Source organism: Ambystoma mexicanum, chromosome 6p, assembly GCF_040938575.1.
Source record: "Ambystoma mexicanum isolate Mex_15411 chromosome 6p, UKY_AmexF1_1, whole genome shotgun sequence".
Classification (NCBI taxonomy): Eukaryota; Metazoa; Chordata; class Amphibia; order Caudata; family Ambystomatidae; genus Ambystoma; species Ambystoma mexicanum.
Window position 1 is genome coordinate 897000510 of NC_090935.1, and position 23588 is coordinate 897024097.

Below are 23588 nucleotides of genomic sequence, written 5' to 3' on the forward strand. Positions count from 1 at the left end.
CGACGTATTCCTTATCGCCCCTCCCATCCATCCTCACAGTAAAACTTCCCTTGTAGTTGCAGCTTACACTCCTTCAAGGTCAATAACCATTTCATGCACAGCTAAATTTTCAAGCTTCAAAACGGAACTGAGCAACGGACGCTTCGTGAGTCTATTTATACGCACGGTGACGTCAGCGCCGAGACGGTGACTGTCGAGGGACACCAGCTCGAGGGACGTCGACGCGCAGCGCCCTCTACTGAAAAAATTTCCGAGGCCAGCAAGCTGGGAGGTAATCTATCAAGATAAGGAATACGTCGGAGGAACTTCCCATTGAAAGAACGTTAAGAGGTAAGAAGTAACTTGTTCATCTAGTTGTATCATTTTTATTATATTGCACTGTATTGTATTTTCTTATTTTTTTCTGCTTGGTCTGTTTTTTCTTTTTTTCTTAAAATTTTGCTAAATTGTAAAAACATTTTTATAAAATGATTCTTAAAATTGAAAAGTTGATTAAAATCAGCTAATTCAATAAAAAAAATCATGCTTCTCCCCAGAGTGCTGTACTTATATCAGGCACAGCCAATAGAGTTGCAGGACTTACACTTTATAGAGTTCAAAAGACGGATAGTGAAGTTCCTGTGGCAAGGTAAGGAACAAAGAGGAGCTTACAGAGTTCTGGTGCAGCCCAAAGAAAAAGGAGGAGTGGGTTTACCCATATGCGCACCTATTACAGAGCAGCCCAATTCAAAGCCCTGGTCCCTCACTTGCAGATGGACAAGCAGAAACAATGGGTGGGCATAGAGAATTATCTATTTAGACCGATCACGCTGGGAGGAGTGGCTCTGGGCACCGGAGAAGGCAGCTCCTAGAATGGTAAAAGCACACAAGATTCTGGGTCCACTTTGGAGTTTGTGGAGGCCCAAAAGCGAAATGGCAGGGGTCCCAACCTGGCCTTCACCACTGAGACACATATGCCCCCCTCCGATAAGAGATCACATCCCAGACCATGAGAAATTCCAAGACTGGTTTGACGGGGGTTGGAGAGAATAGGACAAGCCCTAAAGAAAGAGGAATTCATAGATTTGGGGAAGCTTGAAGAGATTTTGGGCATAGGTAAAATCTCTGTACTTAAATACCTAAAGTTTAAAGGGGTGCTAATGTCAGACAAATGAAAGGAAGAATTTCAAAGGGAGCTGACAGGTATGGAGTTGATACTAAACACAGAAAGGGGAACGAGGGGTCTAATATCAAGATTGTACCAGGCCCTATTGGAGGCACAGGGTAGAGAGATCGACGAAACATTTAAGAGGAGATGGGAGAGGGACCTGGGAATAGAAATGGAAGCAGCCCAGTGCAGAAGGTTATGTGTGAGCGCGCACTGCACCTCAGTGGCCTGTAAATATTAGTTGCATGGGCTCAAACTTCTATATAGGTGGCAGTGGGAGCAAGTAAGATTATCAAAGATGTACCCTGGGGCTGACCCCACTGCTGGAGAAAATGCAGGCAAACAGCAGACTACTGGCATATGTGTTGGGCATGAGAGAAAGTACATGAATACTGGAAGGAGATTCTGGGATGTATAAAGGTTCTGAAAGGGGTGAATAGGCACTACCTGTACTGTTCGGAATGGAGATTGTGGAATGAGACTGGGTGAAACTTCCGCACATGCCCCATTACCTGCTGCTAGCATCCAGGGCATGCCTGGCAGGGTGGTGGAAGAGAGAGGAAATTCCGAGTGAAAGACTGAGCCTCGAAAGCCCTGAATATGTATAGAATGGAACAGCTGACTAGACAAATACATGATCTGACCCCATCAAGGGAAATGGAGTGGGCAGCCTTCCACAAGAAGTACGACCCGGAGAGGCCACACTTGGATGCTAGGAGGGGGGACCCAGGGACTACAGAGGGCCTCGCAGGGAGAGAATAAACTAAACCCAATGGACATAACTCGTGGAGGGCAGTGGTGAATAGAGGCGGCTTGAGCCGGGGACAGGGGGAAGAGGGAACGAACAATGCCAACAAGCCTCAACCCAGACCCTGGAGGGATAATGTAGAAACCACAAGTGAATATGGAAGAAAGACTCTAATCAGGCGGTGGAACAAATTATTGAAGGAGCTTGGAAAGCAGGCTTCAATGAGACAACCGATGTGGCCACCTTGGGGCTGTGCAAGAATGGAGAGGTGATTTGGGGGGTAGTGGGTGGAGGGGAGGGAAAATTAAAAGTTGTTGGGGGGGTACAAAAAATCTGCATTGTGAATCTTATAAAATGCGAAAACATTGTTTAAGTCTATTTTACTTGTGCTAATTCACTAATAAAATACATTTGAAAAAAAGGTTTGAGACATTTTGGTGATTAAGCAGATAAACTGTTGAATGGAAGTAATAAAAAAGACATCACTTGGATACACTTGGACACCATTAGAAATGAATAACAAAAATAAATGTGATTTTTTTTTTTTCCAGAGAGACTTGAGTCGCAACCTTTTTAATGCAATAGATTGAGGCTGGAACTAGCATAACTGTGAACAAAGCGGTAATTGGGAAAAGTAAAAAACTGTGAGCAAAGCTTGCATAGCCAAATTATAAATGCTAAAAATCATCACTGATATGACCTGTTGCTCATGTAAACTAGAGGGTGAGGAGCAGGGGTTTTGGGTGATTGCAGTATTGCACTTCCACCATCCACGTATTATGTTTTTCTCCCTCTAAGACTTTCATACATTTGGAAAAAACGGTTCTTTTTTTGCAGCAATGATGTAATTAGCAATTGGGATTATGCTATTGGAGTTTAAATGTTATTGCTTTAACTATCATATTGGTTGCAATAAATCAAATTGAAAAACTGGCAATTTTGTGAAATTGTTTGCATTTTTTTGGGCGCACCTACACAGTTAGGTGTTGTATAAGAAGTTCTCTGGCCGTTTCTGTAATTATACATTCGCCAAGAGACCACCTCTTTCAGCACATTCAAATAGAGGGAAACATTTGCATGGAGGCATTAACTGTACATAAGAGAAATTGTACTTTCCATTGCACCTCTTCTGGAATGTAATGTGTGAGCTTCCTTTCCTCAGATGTTGCGCATCCTTTTTTGCTGCAGCGCAGCATGCAACGGGGTATCATTAACGTAGTAACGGAATGTCTACTGTAAATCTGCACCTGTGCACTTTTCCGGCACTTGAAGCATACTTTTGCCAATGGTCTTTCAAATAGTGCTTTTCCTGATTCACTGCGCAATGCGTTTGATCATCGTACCAATTTGCTTTTATATTTATAGTATGGCATTTAGTGTTTTATCTGAACTCTGACATATATTAAAGAATTAGCCATACCTTTGAGATGTTAGGGACCTGTTGCCTACTAACACCATATGTTTGAAATATTTAATTTGACTGCATTTTGCATTACAGCTGTAGATGTGCCCAAGATCAATGAAAAACAAAGCAGGATCTACAATGAGGCACTTATTTGTTGGCACCAGCCTGATCAAATACTTACAGCAGACAGTTACGCCCTGGAACACAGGAGGCACAGTAAAGATGAAGATGTCGGTTGGGAAGAGATTGATGTCCTCGGTACCAGCAAAGTTGTGCCTGATCTTGAAGTCAACAGTACTTATTCCTTCAGAGTTCGTGGGTTTAAAGATTCTGTTGGTAGTCTTTATAGCAAAGAAGTGATCTTCCACACTCCTCCAGCACCAGGTACTGTAAAACATAATTTATCACTCGCTGTAATGTGGTATAGGGAAGGTTTTCTAGTTTGTGCCTGTTGTGGATTTTGTAGATCCATTGAAATATAGCGCCTGCTGTCACTGTTATTGAAAAGGAGGGGTTTTGTGTGTATGTGTGTAATATTAATGTCTTACGGAAAGCTGAAACATCCCAACAGACCGTTTGGGACACAAGATGAGAACAAGGTGGTACAGCTAATACCACTGCTCAAGCTGAGTGTAACAGGAGCCATCTCCCTCATCAAAGTGATAAATGCAAGCCAGCTAAGGCTTTGAGTTTTTCCACTTCCTGCAAGGAGCTAAAGAGACTAATCCAAGCTTTCTGCAAGAGTGCTTGAAGACCATTGTGGAGAACCTTTGTAGCACGATCCGGTGAAAGGAATCATTCCCCTGGTCCCTTATGATGGAACATTGAAGAACTTACTTTTAATATAAGTTGGGAGCAACACACCAGGAGAAGGGAGGCATTCTCCTGGTGTAGGAGATACAAACTTCACCTACTTAAAGAGTTAAGTTTATAGTGTCGGGGTTAGATCAGTATGTTTCTGACGGAGGACTCAGAATATTGACTTTTGACGGATGTTAAGTTTCCCTAGGTTGACGCAGGGTAAGCGCCTTCGAAGTAGGAATATATAGGTTTCTTAATTTAGTACGTGTATAGCCCACGCCATGGCCCTTCCTTGTCAGTTTCCTCCTTCTACACCCTCGCAATTCCCAAGACCTGTGGTACTCTATTGTGCCTTCAGAAAAGCCTATGGAAGTGAGAAGGATACATAGGATCACTGCAGTTCTGCTTGCCTGGCCTCCCTCTCCATTTAAAGACAACAGGTCTGGTTAGGCAGGAAAGGAGTGCAGCAACACCTTGCTCTAGCACCTCTGCTCTCCCACTGTTGACACCGCTTTTCCAACTCTCACTTTCAGTGTAGCATGACCAATTAAGCAGGCAGAGTCAGGGGAGTGTAGCAGACTTGTCATTGTGCCTGCAATAAAGATCGCTGACTCTCAGACCCACATTGTCCCTTTTTGCCCACAATCCTGGCTAATGCACACCAGGTCGGCACTGTGCGTATGGCTCTGGCCTTGTGCCTCGGCCAATGCCATGGGTAAGAAAACCAGAGGGGGAAATCTCTAAATAACTCGACAGTGATGTTCAAGTCCACCGTTGAGCATGTCCAGGTCAGACTCCAAACCTGCCTAATAGCTGGCAAGAGGGAGAGGGCAGAGTTTTCACCACACCTTGCATTTCCCTGCATCTTTTTCAAATGTGGAGCTGGTGCAAAGATTTGTCAGGTGGTGACAGGGTCCCCTGTGCTGCCATTTCCCAGGCCATAGCTTCAAATCATCACTTACAGGAAAGAAGTCCTCCCATCTGTGAGAAACCTTAAGGTGTCTCACCTGCTAGTCTCCAGGGATCTGTCATCCAGGTGGCCAGGACATGGCCATCCCTTTTGGATCCATTTCTTGGGGTGGACCAGTGCCGGGAGGATCACCTGGGTGAGGGGTCTTTGGGGATTGGAAGTGGGACACCAGATGGCGAGACACGGTATCTCCTTCCCTGTAACACCTGTACCCCATCCTACCAGGTAGGATTCTTAGGAACTCAACCCCCTCCCCTTTTCCAACACAAGCACTTTCTCACGGACAGCTCACTGACAGAAAACAGACTAATACCTGAGCCGTATACCTGACATGTCCCAATGCAATGGTCAGGCAATTACTGATCATTACACACACCTGACTTCATCACACTTCCCACAAGGATAAAAGGCGGAACTGCTGCAACCTCATGTGCTTTGCCTTGCTCAGAGTCTGCTTTCGTGCTCCAAGATGGCAGTTTAATACAAGGCGAAAGATGGCAAAACTGAGGAGGATTTCAAGGAGGGAAGTGCCCTTGACCTTTTCAACGAAAGACTGTTACTTTCATGAACCTTCGAGAATAGGAAATGTAAGACCAGGAATCAAGGCAGAAGAATCCTGCATTGTGTGTCGAGGTACCCAGGGCTCTCCCGCGTCGTTAGTCAAAGCGGGGGGGAATAGTTTGCAGCGGTGGTACTGTCCTTGGCTCCTACGACGAAGGAGCACCAGTGAAGTCAGCACAACCGATGGACTGATACCAGACTGGTCTGTGTTGAAGCCAAGTTTGCAAGTGGCAACATTGTATAGTGAAAACTGAGGAGAACAGTGTATAAAGCGTATGTGGTAAGCGACACAAATTAAACAGCAGAGCAGGGAATGAACTTTGAAGCCAAGATACAATACCGTAGAAGCACACGTGTGTGCTCATTCAAAAGTCTGTTAGGTATCCAGCTGAAAGGTAGATATTGTAAAAAATAAATAAAGAATTGTAAAATCAAAGTGGTCCTGCAACGGGTCAAGCAAAAAACCCTGTGCACATTCAAAAGTCTTCGATAATTGATGAAAAGTATATGAAGTTGATCTGAGCCCGACTGAGGGGGATCCCAGATCTGAGCCCGACTGAGGGGGATCCCGGGTGAACAGAGTCACCCGAGATTGAAAGTATTGTAATAAGAAAAGGATCTGAGCCCAGATGAGGGGGATCCAAGGTGAAGAACATTGTATTGAGAGGATCTGAGCCCTGCTGAGGGGGATCCGAGGTGAATAGTGAATCGCCGAAGAAATTGAGTACTTGTGAAAATCTGAAAGAGGAAAATAACTTATTGTTTATTTTTTGCATCAGGCCCTCTGAATGAAGAGACTTTGTAAGACAAAGAGACTTGGGTACAGAAGGCCCTGCTGCTAATGATTGAACTGTATCCTTGTGCTAGAAAAGCCAGAGACTGTGCTAAGCTCGGGTGTACCGCCTTATCCAGTACTGAACACGTGGGGAAGGGAGGCCATCGGCCTGAACACCCTGACATATATTATTTTGTGAACACTTCTTTCTTTTTCGTGACATTGTTTTGCACACTATTTGTATTTAGAGGTAAGGATTGGCAATAGGTTAATTAGTATAGGCCCTTTTATTTTGCCAAGACACCACTAGGATTGCATTATTATTTGATGGTCGTAGCTTGCTCCCATCTGTAGTTTTAGAATTAGATAGGCGTTTTTAAATCACTTTTTAATTTCAATAAACAGCCTTGAACTGTGGTCAGTTGTGTCTGACTTACTGTTGATACCATGCCTTCCTTACACATCTCCCTGCAGCAAAATGGAAGAGCTGATGATGATGGGATGGCAACTGTACACTGCTTTGCTGATTGGTCATATTCGAATCTGGCTCTGCTAAATGGATATATTGTAATCTGGCAATAGAATGAGTTGCAAAACAGTGAAAGAAACAAAAACTGGTTGTTTCGCTTCTCAAGAATTTTTTATTCAACTTTACTCTTTCTTTGTTGGGATTGTAAGAATGGTGTTCTTGGTCACGAAACACTCTTCTAGTAGTTTGGATATTCCTTTCATTTCCCAGATCCAATATTGTATCCTTTTATCCCTTTCTTTCACCCAGACATTTGTCTCTTTAGTCTCAAAAAGACACTAGAATGCAGCATTAGAGGTCACAATCGTTCTCACATGCTTCAGTATTTCAGAATGCAACACCCAAACTATATGTCTCTGGCTTAAACATGTGCTTTGGTATTTTGAAAATGGTTCCCTACAGGGTTTTTTTTTTTTTTTTTTTTTTTGAATAATTTTTTTTTTTTCAACAAACACTCCAAACATTACAACCAATTAGGTCATTAGCGATCACGGTTAAACGTTACATTATAAAATGCTCTCTTCTGCCCCCCCCTCCATCCCTCCCCATTAACTTGAGCCATTGTATCCATGTCATCCACCTGAGCCTCTTCAGGTGTCTCTGTTATCATCTCATGCAAGTCATCTGCTTCGTGGTCGGCCTGGTGGGGGTTTACCATTGAAGTCACCATTTGCCTCCAGGCTATCAGGGGACCCACCTCCTCCTCCCCACCTCTAGTGACTGCTTCGTACCAGGCCGCAGTTTCTGCCTCTGCCCATTTCAGGAGGTCTGCCCACCACATCTCCAATCTAGGCCTGTGGGCCGCTTTCCAGCACATTGCAATTCTGCGCTTGGCCAAGAAATAAGCCAGGTCCTTCATCTTGCTAATATGCTTTAGGTTACGTGGTCTGGGAAAGCTCCCAAGCATGCATGCCCAAGCAGATCCAACTTCAAGCACCACCCCACTGCTAGCCAATCTTGTTTCCAGTTCTATCCAAAATCTGTTCACTTACGGACAAGCCCAGAACATGTGCAGTAACCCAGCCTCCTGCCTCTGCCCATTTCAGGAGGTCTGCCCACCACATCTCCAATCTAGGCCTGTGGGCCGCTTTCCAGCACATTGCAATTCTGCGCTTGGCCAAGAAATAAGCCAGGTCCTTCATCTTGCTAATATGCTTTAGGTTACGTGGTCTGGGAAAGCTCCCAAGCATGCATGCCCAAGCAGATCCAACGTCAAGCACCACCCCACTGCTAGCCAATCTTGTTTCCAGTTCTATCCAAAATCTGTTCACTTACGGACAAGCCCAGAACATGTGCAGTAACCCAGCCTCCTCCTCCCCGCACCTGGGACATTTCTGTACAGCCAAGCCATCGAACCTAGCTATTCTGCTGGGGGTCAAATATGCCCTGTGGGTGACATATAGCTGGATCTGCTGAAGTCTCGCATTCCGGGACACCTTCTTATGGTACCTTTGTGCCCTGTCCCATTGTCCGTCTGTCATGGGTTCTCCCACCTCTTCCTCCCAGTAATGCCTTAGTTGAAGCAACTCCTTCCCCGCCTTCGTACTCAGCAACTTGTATATCCTAGATATTTCGTGCCCGCCCTCCGAGACATCATACATCATTTCTATGGTGGCCTCAGGTTGTTCTGCGAGTACTGTTTCGGGCCACCTTTCCCTCACCCGTTTCATAATTCTAGAATAAGTAATATATTGGCCTTTATGCACCCCAGTCTCCTCCATTAGTCTCTGGAAACCTAATGCCTCCCCCTCCTGCCATATGTCACCCAGGGTGGCCAGGCCCACCGGTTCCCAGTATCTGCGGACCCCTTTAATCAGTTGGGAGTCTCCCCCGCATAACGCCACCAATGGGACCTGTTGAGAAAGCGGGTCCGGGGCACCCACAGTTCGCCATGCTCTACGCCAGACCTCCCAGCCCAGCACCAGCAATCTCCCCATCCCAACATTTTCGTTTTAGGTAACCACACTGTCTTTCTAAGGAAGTAGGGGGCAGGGTCACCCTGCAAAAGGCTGGCTTCCGCCGATTCATCTTCAGACAACCACCTAGCCACATATAGTAGCTGTCCTGCCAGATAGTACAATTCAAAATTCGGCAGGTTTATACCCCCCTTGTCACACGAATTTTCTAATTTCCAAAGGGCCACCCTGTTCCTAGAATCGTGCCATATGAAGCTCCTGCACAGGCCATGAAGTCTGACAAAAAAACATTTAGGGATCAAGTATGGAACATTTACAAAAAAGTGTAGCAGTCTAGGCAAAACAACCATCTTGAGCAAAGCTGCTCTTCCCATCATGGCTAAGGGCAATTTAGACCAAAACACCATGCTGTTTTTGATACCTTCGACCGCTTTCTCCGTGTTGTGTTTATGCTCTGCCTCTATCCTGTGGTACACATTTATGCCTAGGTATCGAAACGTCTCGGTCTGCCAGGGTATCTGCAAAATGGGCAGTTTCTCTGGTGGAATGCCCCTGTATCTCCCCAAGGGGAACACGCTGGACTTCCCTGGGTTCACCGATCTGCCCGAGAGGGTGGCGTAGCGCTCCATCACCTCCAGGACATATTGCAAGTTTTCTTCCGGGAAGCGCAGGTAGAGGAGCATGTCATCGGCATACAATGATATCAAGTGCGTGCCTCCTGCCGTACGAATCCCCACCTCTCCGTATTGTTGCCTATGGCAGACTGCCAACGGCTCCAATGCAAGAATATATAACATGGGCGACCATGGACATCCCCCTGCTAAGTCGCCATTTATCTGAGATTATGGTGCCTGTTTTAACCCTTGCGATCGGGGCGCTGTATAGCATCTTGACCCATTTTATGTACCCCGGCCCCATCCCGTACCCTTTCAGGGTCGCCATCAACCATGGCCACCTCACTGAATCGAAGGCCTTGACCGCGTCCAACAACACAATGGCCAACTCACCCAGGTCTTTCTCTGTTTGGTCGATAATATGATGTAACCATCTATGGTTGTCAGTGATGTTTCTGCCGGGGACGTAGCCTGTTTGGTCCGGGTGTATCAGTCTGCCAATCACTCGCTTGAGCCTGTTGGCGAGCACCGCTGTGAGTATTTTGCTATCTTGGTTGAGCATTGTTAAGGGCCTGTAGGACCCACAGTCCGCATCCGGCTTACCCGGTTTCAAGAGCGGGATAATCACTGCTTCTCGCAGAGACTCTGGCAACCCTCCCCGTTCATAAGCCTCATTAAACATGGCCAGCAGCGGCTGGAGCAGCTCTTGCTTGTAAGCCTTATAAAATTTGCTGGGTAATCCATCCGACCCAGGCGCTTTGCACGTGAGCAGGTGTTGGATCACTGTCTCCAGTTCGTCCGAGGTGATTGGGGCATCTAAGTCTGCTTGTTCCAAGTCGTCTTAAGTGGGCAGACCTATGTCTTCTAGTGTTTCCTGGATTTCTTGGCCCATATCTCCGCCCGCGTCCTCATACAAGCGTTTATAATATGTAAGGAACTCTTTGTTCACCCCCTCTTGTGTATCTCGGATCTGGCCCTCCTCTCACCTGACTTCTCTAATCACTGGTTGGGGTGTCTCATTTTTATACAACCAGGCCAGCAGTCTGCCCGGCTTGTCTCCACCCACATGCTCCCTTTCTACGTATTTCTTATAATTCAGCTTACATAGCCTATCCCAGAGCTCACCGCTAGCGTCCTACAGCTCCCTTATCGTTGTACGATCTTCCCAGGTAGTCCCCCCCCCCCCCCTTATCAATTCCTCTAGCTTCCTTTCCGTTTCCTGCAACTCCCGTTCTATACCCCCTTGGAGCCCCCTGGATTTTGATATAGCTGCCCCACGCACCACCACCTTGAATGCCTCCAATACTGTTCCCACTGATTGCACGCTGCCAGTATTAATGTTGAAGTATTCCGTGATGGCCTCCCTTGGATCCTCTCGGAATCCCGGGTCCTGTAGGGCCTCCGCTCTGAGCCTCCACGTCGGGATACGTGCCCTAGGGGGATGGCATCGCCACTCTAGGACCAAAGGGGAATGGTCCGAAAGCACCCAGACTTTATATTCTGCTCCCACCATTACTCCCACTATCTCAGCGGCAGCGAACACATAATCCAGCCTGGTGTGCAGGTCATGCGGCGATGCGTAATGTGAATCTTGCCTGTCTGTTGGGTGCAACCGCCTCCACACATCCTCCAGTTTGAAGTCTATCAACAATGTCCTCAACGCTTTGGCTGCAGGAGTGGGTTTTTCTGGCTTACTATCGGACCTATCCATCCTGGGGTTCAGGGTGCAATTGAAATCACCTCCCCACAGTATAGCACCGCCTAGCGGGGGGCTGATTTTACTATACAAAGACCTAAAGTAAGCCGCTGTGTCTTGGTTAGGGGCATATAAATTAGTAATGTTCACTTCTCGGCTCTCCAGGAGCCCTCCCCCCCCCCCCCCCGCCACCACCATTCTACCTTCTGGATCTATTGTCGACCGGAGCAGCTGAAACGGCACATGCGGTGCCACCCATATGGCAAACCCCTGTGCATACGCTGAGTATGTGGCACCCGTGACACACCCCTTCCATTTTCTCTTAACCACCTCCAGTTTCTCTTTGGTGAGGTGGGTTTCCTGTAATAAAGCTATATCGATCCTCATCCTCCTCAGATATATCATTACTTTCTTACGTTTTAGGTAACTATTGAGGCCCCGCATGTTCCAGGTCCCCACCGACACCATTGACTTGATGTCCTGCCTCTCCTCTCAGTTTCCCATTTTGCACCCGATAACGGAGTTTGGCTCACTTCCCACCCAACCCCAACAACCTCCCCTCCCCAACTACAACCCACTGCACACCACACTTTCCCTCCCCCTTACCCCCTGCTCACCCAGCCCCAACAAATGCCCAGCTTCATCCCTGGATCTCAGGCCCACCCGTGTTTAGTCTTACCTCGGAATACCTGAGGACAAGAACCCAGCAGGGTGTCACCGGACTACCAGTGACCTAACTAAGCTTAACGCTATGGGGGTACAAGGTTTGCCTCCCAGGAGCTCCCGCTTATGTGATTAAGGTTATTCAGTTCAAACGGATCATGCAAGCATGTACATCCCGAACAGCACATTCCATGTAAGCCTCCTCTGATACTATATTCCAGTCCCAGTGTCTTGCACTATGTCACCCTGGGTGCCACAGCCGCCTATTACTTATCTTCTTCAACACCCATCTGGATCCCGATTCCTGGGGGCAGCTCTTCGTGTCCAGCCACCATATGGCGTCCTCTGGGGTATTTCCTTCAGTAACATCGTTTCAACGTATTCCGTTGGGTCGGGCCCTTCAGTCCCCTCCGGCAGTCCTGTGATACGGATATTATTCCGTCGAGCGCATCCTTCTGCTTCCTCCGCCCTGCTTTCTAGGTTGCCCACTCGCTGCACCAAGGGCATGAAGTTCCGATTTACGGGCGGCGCAATCTGTTGTGCTCGGGGCCATCTCTTTTTCTAAGTCTCCGGTGCGCTCCGCCAATGTCCTAACATCTTGTCTAAGTAGGTTTACCTCTTCCTGGACCGCCCCAACCTTAAGATCAAGTGCCACCTTCAGTTTGTTCATGGCCAGTCCCAATTTAGTTTCCCAGGCAACTTTCAGGTCCGCAATCGCGGCGAGCACCTCCTGGATCGTGCCCGGTGCCTCTGCACTTCTGGCAGTAGTTTTATCTTTACTCCTGGCTCCTTCTGCCCCCGGTGATGTCTTAGCATAGTCATCCCACGTGGGCTGCTTGCTCTTCAATCTTACGGTCTTGTTAGACATCGTGCTGTACCGGCAAGGTGTGGGCCAACTCAACAGCCTCTTGTCTGAGGGCCCGCGCAGTGTTAGACGGTTCATGGTGTTTGGGCCCAATTCGACCGCGTCGGAGATATGTACCGACTGCCTGTTATACTCCTGGAATGGGCTGTGTCCTACCACGTACCAGGCTTGGCTCAGTCCACTTACACATGCATGCACTGTAGCTCTCTGACACTGGTGGTTGGGCGTGTCCGCTAGCTCCACACGCTCCCGCACGGCTCCTTGACCAACAGTGGTGTCTTTAGCGCATCCATCAGGCCCCTCTTCTGCATGCTTTCTCGTGTGCGGCGTATGCCCTGGAGCGAATTGTGCTGGTCTGCCCCGTTCTATGGCCAACAGGGTCTTTCGGCACCGGGACCTTGTTCAGGCGGCCCGCTGATTCCTTTCTCTTCCGTGTTTATTAGTGTGGGGCCCTGGCACCTGGTAAATGTCTCTGGCCCCAGTGCATTCCCTTTCTGTCCCCAGGACTAGGCACTCCGGATTCCTCTCCTCGGCCTGTACGTTACTTCGGCAACCGCTCAGTTGCTGCGGGTGCCGCACTATATTGGGGGCTTGTGCCCACCCCCATGTTCCAGGGCTGGGTGTGCGTTCCAGCGTTCTTGGCAAGTGCTCCACGGAAGACCAACTGGGCGCCACCTTCGGGGCACTCCGGTCTTCTAGCGGATCCCCAAGTGTCCGGAGAGATCTCCGATTCAGGCCTTCTTGTGACGTTCCCAGGTGCGATGGGTCGCAGCTCGGCCACACTGAGCATCCGCTGGATCTAGCTCATGTGGGTCCCTTTGCCGCCGTGCAGGAAAGATTCCGGCACCATCTCACTGGTGATCCGGAACTCTGTGAGGGCCGGCGTCTCCTTGTCCAGCCCCCCCTTCAGGCCCCAACACTGCAGGGGCCTCCGCTCTGGGATCCAGCCGCGAAGCCCAGAGCGCACAGCGCCAGCTGCCCTGCCGTCCCGTACTCGGTGGCAGCAGCACCGCCAGGGGCGATCCGCTCCGGCTCTACGCAGTGTCTGGCGATTGGTGATGGCAAGATCTCTCGCCACCCCTGTACTCGTTGCGGGCCTCGGTGCCCGCCCCTCGGTCCAGCAGGACCCCTCCGGCCGGGTCCTTAGTTCTGCTCATGGGCTGGGCTTCACAAGTAACCTAACTTCACAGCGAGCTTAATCTCAGCCGCACCAGCTTATGTTGCGGCCGCGGCACCGCGTTCAGTTTACTGCCCTTTGTCCTCTGTCCGCCATCTTGCCAGCCTTCAGGTCACCGGCACCCTGCTTCTTTTCGGTGGCTGTAGCTTCCATGTCCTTCTGCTGATCGGTCCCTCTCAGCGCTCGATATATGCACCAGCCATTCCTACATCCATGGGTATGCTGCCGGCATGCATTGTTTCCTGGAAACTTTGTTTCTTCTTAAGGATTGATGTCGGATCAGCGGGAGCTCCTCTAGGGCATGTCCTTTCATGTGGCCATTTAGGCATGGCCCCCTTTCCCTACAGTGTTAGGCCCAAACTGTGCGTGGGGTCCTCCACAGACCCTTCTCCATTCTGCCTTGTCTTGTTGTTGTCACCTACCCTCCGCGCTGCTCGTAGGCTTTCAGAGTGACTCCTCACTGCTCTCTGTCCCTTTCCTAAGGACCCAATTTGCCCTCTCAAACCCTTGCTCGCAGCCCACCATGTCACTCTCTGGATTTAAGCTGGGCCAGTAGCTCTCATACGATTTGTTATGCTTATCTTGGCAGTTTCTCAATCGTACTTTGCTCGAGGGAGCATGGTACGATGTTTTCACCACAATACATAGCACAGTATCTGGTGATTCTGCGCTATGCAAACATATTTTGAAGCGGGCCATGCTCTGCCAAGTATAGTGTGATCTGAAAAACTGAATCAAGTTGGATGAAATGCTTTACATTTATACAAATCACTAGCAGCCTCTGGACAGCCTTTCATTTAATCAGTTCTCATCATGCTTCATGATTTATTAAGGACATTACAAATTAGGCTTGCCCCACCCCATAAGCCCAAACTACTAGGTCCCATCCCTTCCACATGTAGCTCCAAGCACATATAGATACATTTTGGCATCAACCGTGAGGTGTAGCTTGGCACTCTAGGCACAGGAAGCTCTGCATCCACGTCTGGCCATAACTTTGTATTTTATTAGATTTTCATAGTGCGCTCGCCAAAGCACTTGACTACCATTATATGGTACAACTAGGAGGATAATAATTTGAGTGAACAGAGAGGTGATAGTGTTTCAGACAAGCAAAAAAGTGGAAGAGAAGAAGGTGATGTAATTAAGAGTTAAAGTTGATTCTAGAATGCACAAAAGCAGGATTGGGCACATGTGGAACGGGGGACAGATAAAAGAAATTGGGGTTCTGATCTCACAGAACAAGTAGGAGAGTAGAAAGAGGCTAGTTTAGAAAGGTAGTGTGGAGCCACTCCATGTAAACTTATTAATACAACAAATAAGAAAATATAAAGTATACATGAATGAAAGGGCAGCCACACAATATGTCAGGGTGTTCAGGCTGTTGGCCTCTCCTCCCTGCGTTTTCAGTACAGGATAAGGCGGTACACTCGAGCTTACCACAGTCTCTGGCTTCTCTAGCACAAGAATACTGTTCAATCATTAGCAACAGGGCCTTCTGTACCCAAGTCTATTTGTCTTAGTCTCTTCATTCAGAGGGCCTGATGCAAAAAATAAACACTAGGTTATTTTCCTCTTTCAGATTTTCACAAGTACTCAATTTATTCGGCGTTTCACTATTCACCTCAGATCCCCCTCAGCCGGGCTCAGATCCTCTCAATACAATGTTCTTCACCTTGGATTCCCTTCATTCTTAGCCATGTAAAATTCATTAACATTTGAGTAGCTTAACTAATTAGGAGTGTATTCTTTTATATATGTAACATTGCATTTTGTAAACCCACTTGTACGTTGACTTGATGTTACCAGACCTGCGTAATGATGACTGGATGTAACTGGGTATTTGTTACAAGTCAGCGACCATCTTGAACTGTCCCCAGTTTTGGTATATTAACAAATGAAAACCTTTGTCGTAATTTGAACACATCAACTTAAATGATCCTAGTTTATTCAAGGGCCATGAAATAATTTCTCAAATCAGTTCATAAATCTGCCACTTTCCTAATACGTGTGTTATTTTTATTTTTTAAGATAGATGTTTTTCGTCCAGTTGCAAAGATAACCGCTATAAAGTACCTACGAATTATAGCAAGTTTATATGTTACAAACAAATACCAAAATCTATAAAGTTTGTAAATTGATTTAAATGGTTCCCAAAGAATCTATCCATTACACATAGCCCATATCTCCCCCCCTCCTCCATCGTATTCCACATACATTTTATTTCTAATGGATTCCTTGCTCGGATTCCTCTCTGATATTCCATACCCCCAGGGCAGCTGCTATTTGGAAATCTTTCTGCCATCAGGAGGGGGGTGTAACGTGGCTTCGCTGGAAGCCCCTACATATCCTGCATTGAAAACCAGTATATATTTAGGTGCCACCCCATGACCTCTGTTACGGTTATCAGCACACTCTGCTTGCATCAGGAACTCTGTTTTGTTGTCGAAGTTTCTTTTGCGCCATGTTGAATCCTGCAAAGGCGTCAGGCTTCAAACCCTTCATGGACTGCATGTGTCGGATGCCCGTCTCTGACCCCCACTTGACATGCCTTTACTGTTTGTGCGAGGAACACCCCCGGGACTGTGAGTGGTCATGTCATGCAATGAAGACCCTCCGGGAGCGTGCCACAAAGTTATTTACCTTTTTCCTCAAGGAAAAGGACATCAGAAGGACCTGTTTGAGGTCACTGGATGCAGAATGGAAGACAGAAGACTGGTTCCCTGCCCGAAAGGAGAAGGGACCCCGCAAGAGGTCCCAATCACCAAGAGGCCCTCTCAAACCATTTGTCTTCAAAGAAGTCACTGCTCCAGGAAGGCCTCGGATGAGACCGCACCACAGATACCCTTCCCAACCAATCCTTTACCCCAAAGGAGTTGGAGGCATTTAGTCTAAAGATGCTAGATCTCTTTGGCAAGGGGTTGGCAGCCCCAATGGCCTTTGACCGGGTTCCATCTGGTGAAGACCCATTACAGTACCAAGCCTCTCTGATATCAAGCGACCCGCACCTGCTCGTTCCTCGACAACGCTGACTCTGTTGAGAGCATGCTCCGATCCCTATTGATGTCAAAGATGGGGAAAACGTTTTGATGAAGAGAGGAATCGTATCCCTTTTTGGGCAGGAACCACTATGCCCTAGGGAATGGAAGGATTGCCCTGAAGACTTTTATGTAGGAGGTGAGGAGCTGTTGGGCCGGCCCTCCTCCTTGCAGGAGCACCGTAGATTGGACACTACTTCGGAGTGGCACATGTTAACAACACAGACTATGAAAACCACAGGCTTCCTTACAGTGCCTAATGGCCAAGGTAGTGGAGACTATGGGCTTGTCAGCACCATCCAGACCATAGGATCAGTTTAATCTGACCGACATTGTGGAAGAAAACGCTCAAAGAGAGATCCTACTGTCACAGATGGCCTCAAGAACATAGCAACTCTCAAACAGTTCAAGGGGTTTTATTAAAACGTTTGCAAAGGGGGCACAATAAAGACCAAGCATATCTCTCATGTCTCCAAGGGACCTTGGCATACCTAGCCCAGGCTTCACTAAACCCTAAGATGGTCATTAAAATGTGCCAGTTTAGATAGAAAAAAATAATCTTCACACCCTCTGTACTCTGCTCATGCCATCTTATTATAAAATACATTATTAAGGTCTTCAGTGATATTATTTAGCATAAACCGGCAGTTTTTAACTTTCCTAGCCATCAGATTTTGCTCTGATGACCCCTACTCTCTGCTAATAAGATATGACTACTAATAATAAAAATGGCCAATATCACTCCAAGAAATCTATATCTTTATTGTGAAATGTCTTGCTAAATGTGCATATGTTAAATATACCATGATACATGTGCCTTTGGTACATACATTCCTTGTATCAATGTTTCCTTTACATATTCTGCTGTTACTGTTCTGTGATGCACATAAAATTGCGAACAAAGATGATAATAATATATCGGGCTATCGTATCTTTTCAAGGCTTGAATACAAGAATGTGGGAAGAATTTGGAGGGCAAACCTATGGCTCAAAAGAAGTACGACTATTGGTCATCATTATCTTTTTGAGCAATCTTGATTGATTGCCATTGCCATGCGCCTTCTGTTTACAATGTGTAACATCTGTGTTGTGATATGTCATGTCATTGGTGATAAGGCAAGCTATATCTTTTTGTATTCAATATCTTGGTAGGTGTAACTATGTTCATTATACCAGTACACAGATGTACATGTTGAATACAATTAGTTCCAATTTCTTTTTTTCAATGTAACATTTTATTGGCATTTATAAACAACAGAGGCTTCATTATTCTGTGTGGCATGCTTTTGAGTGAAACATAGTAAACAAGAAAAAGAAAACATGTCTCAACTGAGGTAAAAAGAACAAAAAGACCAAACGAAAGGGGAGAAAAGAATTGGGGGTGAGTTCCGGGGTGGTCCGGGGGAGGGGTCGCGTCAGTCTCAGATCGAAGTTACAGGGTAATGGGTGCTGTGTTTGCGACAGGATAGGCAGCCATGTGCGCCAGTCCAGGGGGCCGCTAGGATGTTAGTCCATTTTATTTAGCCAGCGGAGCGCTGGAGGTTGTCTGGCCACTCCAGGGAATCTTTCCACAAAGTCCAGGAATGGGCCCCAGGTGCTGTGGAACTTGTTTTGGTTGCCCAGGCGGATGGCAGTAATTTTCTCGGCTGCGGCGATGTCCCAACATTTGACCCACCACACGGGGATTGCTGGACCTTCCTGAAGTTTCCACAGCTTGGCGATTGAAATCTTGGCTGCGGTCAGTAGGTGTGTGCAGCGGTCCACCAGGTTGCCGGTCATCGGGAACTGTCCTTCTCCCGTGTCTCCCAGTAGGACAATCCCAGGGTCCCACGGTATTGATAGGCCTGTGATCTGTCGGATTTGCTCCAGAACCTCCCTCCAGAACTTCTCTGCCTTCGGGCATTCCCAGAGGAGGTGGAACAACGTTCCTGTGTCCGTGCAGCCCCTCCAACAGTGTGGCGGGATAGCGGGGTTGCATTTGTGAAGGATTTCTGGTGTTATGTACAACCTTTAACAGACCTTAATGGCTCCCTCTTTGTTTGTTACGCATTTAGAGGTCTTGTGGGTTCTTCTCCAGATGCGCTCCCAGCTGGTCCTGTCTAGTTATCTGCCTAGGTCTCTCTCCCACGGTGTCATGTAGGGCTCCTTAGAGTCGGGGTCTGCCCTGTCCAGCAGCCTGTACAGGGTGGTGATCTTCCCCCCTGGGTGGGGTTGTCGTTAGCGTGAGCTCCAGTGCCGACAGTTCTCTGTGCCCATGTATTCTCATTGAGTCATGTGACAACCAATGACGGAGCTGGGTGTAGTGAAACCTCTCGGTTTCCGGTACCTGGAATTTTCTCTTGCAATCCTCGAAGGTGAGTAGGGAGTCTCCTTCGTAGAAGTCCGCTACGCCCTGCAGGCCGCCCGCCTTCTACTTAGAAAAAACGTTCTGCCCTTGGGTGAGGTCTGGGTTCTCCCAGATCAGAGAGTGGACCCACCATGCTCCTGCAGTTCCACCTCCTTGCCGCCTGTTTCCAGCTGCTTACCGTGTTCCTGGTGGTCGAGAGGGGCCCGGCGTTGGGGGGATTTTTGGGCCATGTGATGTGTGGGAGGGATCCCAGTGGGTATTGGCTCCAGTCCTCCTCCAGCTTCAGCCAGCGGGTTTGTTGATGCCAGGTTGCCACATGAATGCCACCGAGAGTTGGGCGCCTAGGCAGTACCTTTCGACCTCAGGGACTCCCAGACCTCCGGACTCGGGGCTCCTAAGACTTTCCTGGTTGCTCGAGGCTTCTTGTCTCCCCCCCACCATCCCCCTACCAAATAAATTTTAGCATATTTGCTTGCAGTTTCTGTTTGGCTTGTTTGGGAATTGCTACCGGGAGGGCTTGACAGTGGTAGAGCAGTCTAGGGACCAAGTTCATCTTGAGTGCTGCGATTCTTCCTAGCCAGGATATTTCCTGATCTTGCCAGCGGGCCATATCCGACTGTAGGTCCTTCAGCAGGGGCGGGAGGTTTAGTTTGTAGGTGCGTTCTGCTAGCTTCGGTAGGCAGACGCCTAGGTAATTTAAGTGGGCTCTGGCCCATGGGATTGGGAGGCAGGCCGCTAAAGAGTCCAACGCTGCTCTTGGAATGTTGATGCCCGTTAGGCAGAAACCTGTGCAGTTCCCTTAGGGACCACTGCAACAAGTTTAAGACTACAGGAGTAAGCAGTAAACCCAATTGGTAGCAGTCTGCACCACCCAGATTTACCTGGTAGCTGTGGCTGAGCAGTCAGACTTCTCAAGAAGAGTTAGGCAGTATATAGAGTATACACAATAGGGCTAAAAATACAGTAGCACAAGCAAACACTGACCAGAGCTTTGGTATAAAAGTATATAATTATTTATTTAAAAACACACTTGTAAAAAATACACTGGCACTAATATGTCAAGCAAGTTCAAACACAGTCACTATAAGTATATACACCTCCCTAGTTAATTATTCGACAAGTCTAGGTTAAGACACCACTTATTTAGCAAAACAGAGGTGAGCGCGTAACCGTAGATGGCACTCCAATAATTGGTTTAAAAAGGAAGAGAAAAGGCAGAATAGGAAAAACACACAGTACCAACACTTTTAAGAAACCACAGCAAGTCAAGAAAGGCAGGGTCTACTGTAGCGTAAAAAGTTCATAGGCCAGGCCCACTCTTGGAGGGAGCAAGGCGGAATGTGCCCAAGATCACACAGTGGAAATGCACTCAGTCTTTGCAGAAAAGTCTAAAGAGGTTGGATCAAGTCAGAAAGGTAATGTTAGCAGGTCTGAGGTCACCCAAGGATAGAGAGTCAAGGATTTACGGGACACCTTGGACAGTCTGTTGCAAGGGACACCAGGCAGGACACAGTACCTGAAATGGTGAGAAAGCTCCAGCGGGGGCAGTTGTTCCTGGCAGCGGGTGCAAGTCGGGGCTTCGTCCAGGTGAAGAGATGATCTCGACATGGAGGAAAGCTGGAGGTCGTTGCACTGCCAGGGAAGAAACCAGCCGCAGAGTTTCCCGGTTAAAAGGTACAACCCTTTTATTCGTGGTAGTGGTGAAGCATGTCTATCTGGCCGCCGGGTTGCTTGGCACGGACGATTCGACCACGAGACGATCCAGGAAGGCGAAAAAGGCGAACTGGTTGGTCCCACCAGCTCAAAGGGAAGAAGACTCTCCTGGAAGAAGATCTTCTGTCGTCGGGGAAGTGGTGAGTTCGTACAGCAGGGCTCCACCGGTGGTGTCGTTGTAGATGGCTCAGCTTCTCCCCTCTTTGGATTCTTTAAGTCATGTGGCGACTTCTGAAGTTCCAGTCACTCAAACATGCTGGGCCAATCACACAAGAGTGCGACTTGAGTTGCCAAGGCAACTCAGTCCAGGGTGCCTAATCCCCCTCCCACACATCCTGTTGACCCCAGACAGAGTGGCACCATTTGGAGGGCTTCTGTGGAGAAGCCCGCCAAAAAGTGGAACAAAGGGCTCGACTTGGGTTAGAGTTTCAGAGGCGAACACAAACGCCATTTTAAAACCGAGTCCTGGCAAAAAGACCCAACCGGGGAATAAATATTAAATAAATAACCCGGCGGTATCTTTAACATTGCACCAAGAAGTGGTGCGTTTTAAAATGAATGGGAAAATCCCATAGGAAATATTCAGGTGGAATATTTTGTGTGGTATCCACTGCCACCAGCCAGAAACTCGACAAGGGGGGACTGGACAGTGCCCCCTTGGAAAACAGACCCAGGGGCAATCGAATTACCCCTACCAGTACTTCCACAATATGATGGTTTGTACTGGTTCTGTTCACAATTTGAGACTAGTAAAGCCAATGGTGACTTTACAGGCCCTGGGAGACAGTAGTCAATCCCAGGGTATGGAGTCTGTGTTTGGGGGTCACTATGACACCCCTGTGTTACTGCACTGAGGGTGCTGTGTAACACACATACCAAAAACACATGAAGCCCTATAGAGTAAAAGACCCCATAGCCCATAAAACACATTACATAGTCAAAGGACATTCTCAAATCATGCCTAAGAGTGGGAGAAAAAGAGTCTCACTCTTAGCAGGAGAAAAAAAATAAACCCCAAAAATCCAGCAAAGCTGCTGGGGGACTCACTAGGTTTGGGAAATCAGCCTTAACAGAGAATTCTCCCTAACACTGCCCATTGCTGTGGACTTCGTGAGGTTGATTGAGAACCCTGATGCTGACTTGAAGCTGCTTAGCTCCTTCATAGCGCAGTGACGGATGTGCTTGGCTGTATAAGTGTTAGCAGTACATCGTCGGCGTATAGGGCCGCTTTGTAGGTATCGTCCTTGAATTTGAGGCCCAGGATTGCCGGGTTCTGCCGGATTCTGGAGGCGCATGGCTCCATTGACAGGGCGAAGACAAGAGGCGACAAGGGGCAGCCTTGGTGTGTGCCTCTAGTGATTTCGATTCTTGGGGATCTGGCACCATTGATCCTCAGGGTTGTGGTGGGGTGCTGATTGTTGGCCATCGTCCATTTCAAGAATTTCGGGCAATTCCGTAGTGACAGTGTCTCCCTCATATAGCCCCAGCCCAGCATGTCGAACGCCTTGTGTGCATCGAGCGTGGCCACCACTAGCTCTTCTCCAGTTCTATTGGCTGTCTCAATGATGTTTAAGGTGCGCCTGATGTTGTCTGAGGTGTTGCGCCCGGGAATGAAAACCGTTTGGTCCGGGTGAATGAGGTCTGGGAAGAGCCCGGCGAGCCTGTGTGGCAGTAACTTCGCAGAGTTCTAGGTTTGCGCCTGGTTTTGGAATCAGAACTGTGACCGATTCCTCCATGGAGGGGGTGGTGGAGCCAATTTCGAGGAAGGAGTTGAAAAGTGAAGCTAGATGGGGGGCCAGTATGTGGTTGTATTTCTTGTAAAATGGTGCGGGCAGCCCATCTGGCCCAGGAGCTGTGTTTTTTTTTTATGGAGCAGATCACTTCAGACACCTCCTCCGAGGATATAGGATCTTCCAGGGTGTCCATCTGTGGGTGGCAGGGTGGCCTTGGGATCGTGCTCAGGTATGCGGCGTGTGCTGCCGCTTCCGTAGGGTTCCCTGACATTACCTTCCTATGGTGCTCGGTCATGATGGTCACCTTTTCGGCCTCAGAGCAGTGTGGGGGAGCCGCGTTGGTCCCATAGGACTGCAATGTTGTTCCTGGTGTGTATTTTCTTGAGCTTATGCGAGAGTAGGTGGTTGGCTTTGTTGCTGTTCAGGTAATAGTACTGCTTCGTGTATGTCAACGCTCGGGCTGTACGGTCTGCCAGGTGAATTTCCAGGGCTACTTTAGCTTTGCGTAGCTCGTTCCATGACCTTGTTGATTGGCGTCGTTTGTGGTTTGCCTCTTTCTGTGCTACCTCCGTTTCCAGTTCTTCTGATTTTAGCTGGTGCTGGTGCCTATGTGTGCTGCTGAATAGTTCATGGCGACCCCTTGGATCACTGGCTTCATGGCATCACACACCATAGCCTCTGTAGGCCCTTTTCCCACGTTCTCCGTGAAGTAGTTAGTGAGGGCTTCCGACAACTCCTGGCTGTCTGCAATGTCGTGAGGAGATAGTCCTGAAGCTTCCAGGCTCTGTGTCGCGGTGTTGGTAGGCCTTCCGTCTGGAGCTGCGCTATGACTGGGGCGTGGTCGGAGATCACGCTCAGGCCGATGTAGATGTTCACGATGCTTGGGAACA

At 48.1% G+C, this 23588-nt stretch overlaps 1 protein-coding gene across 2 annotated transcripts in view; it reads left to right on the forward strand.

The window, feature by feature from the left end:
* The window catches only part of TRIM36 (tripartite motif containing 36), a 1273623-nt gene that overhangs the window by 1050203 nt on the left and 199832 nt on the right, over positions 1-23588 (forward strand). For both annotated transcript variants that reach the window (XM_069625519.1, XM_069625520.1), the window contains exon 8: positions 3394-3684. In XM_069625519.1, coding sequence (XP_069481620.1) covers positions 3394-3684 — 291 coding nt within the window. The remainder of the gene's footprint in view (positions 1-3393; positions 3685-23588) is intronic.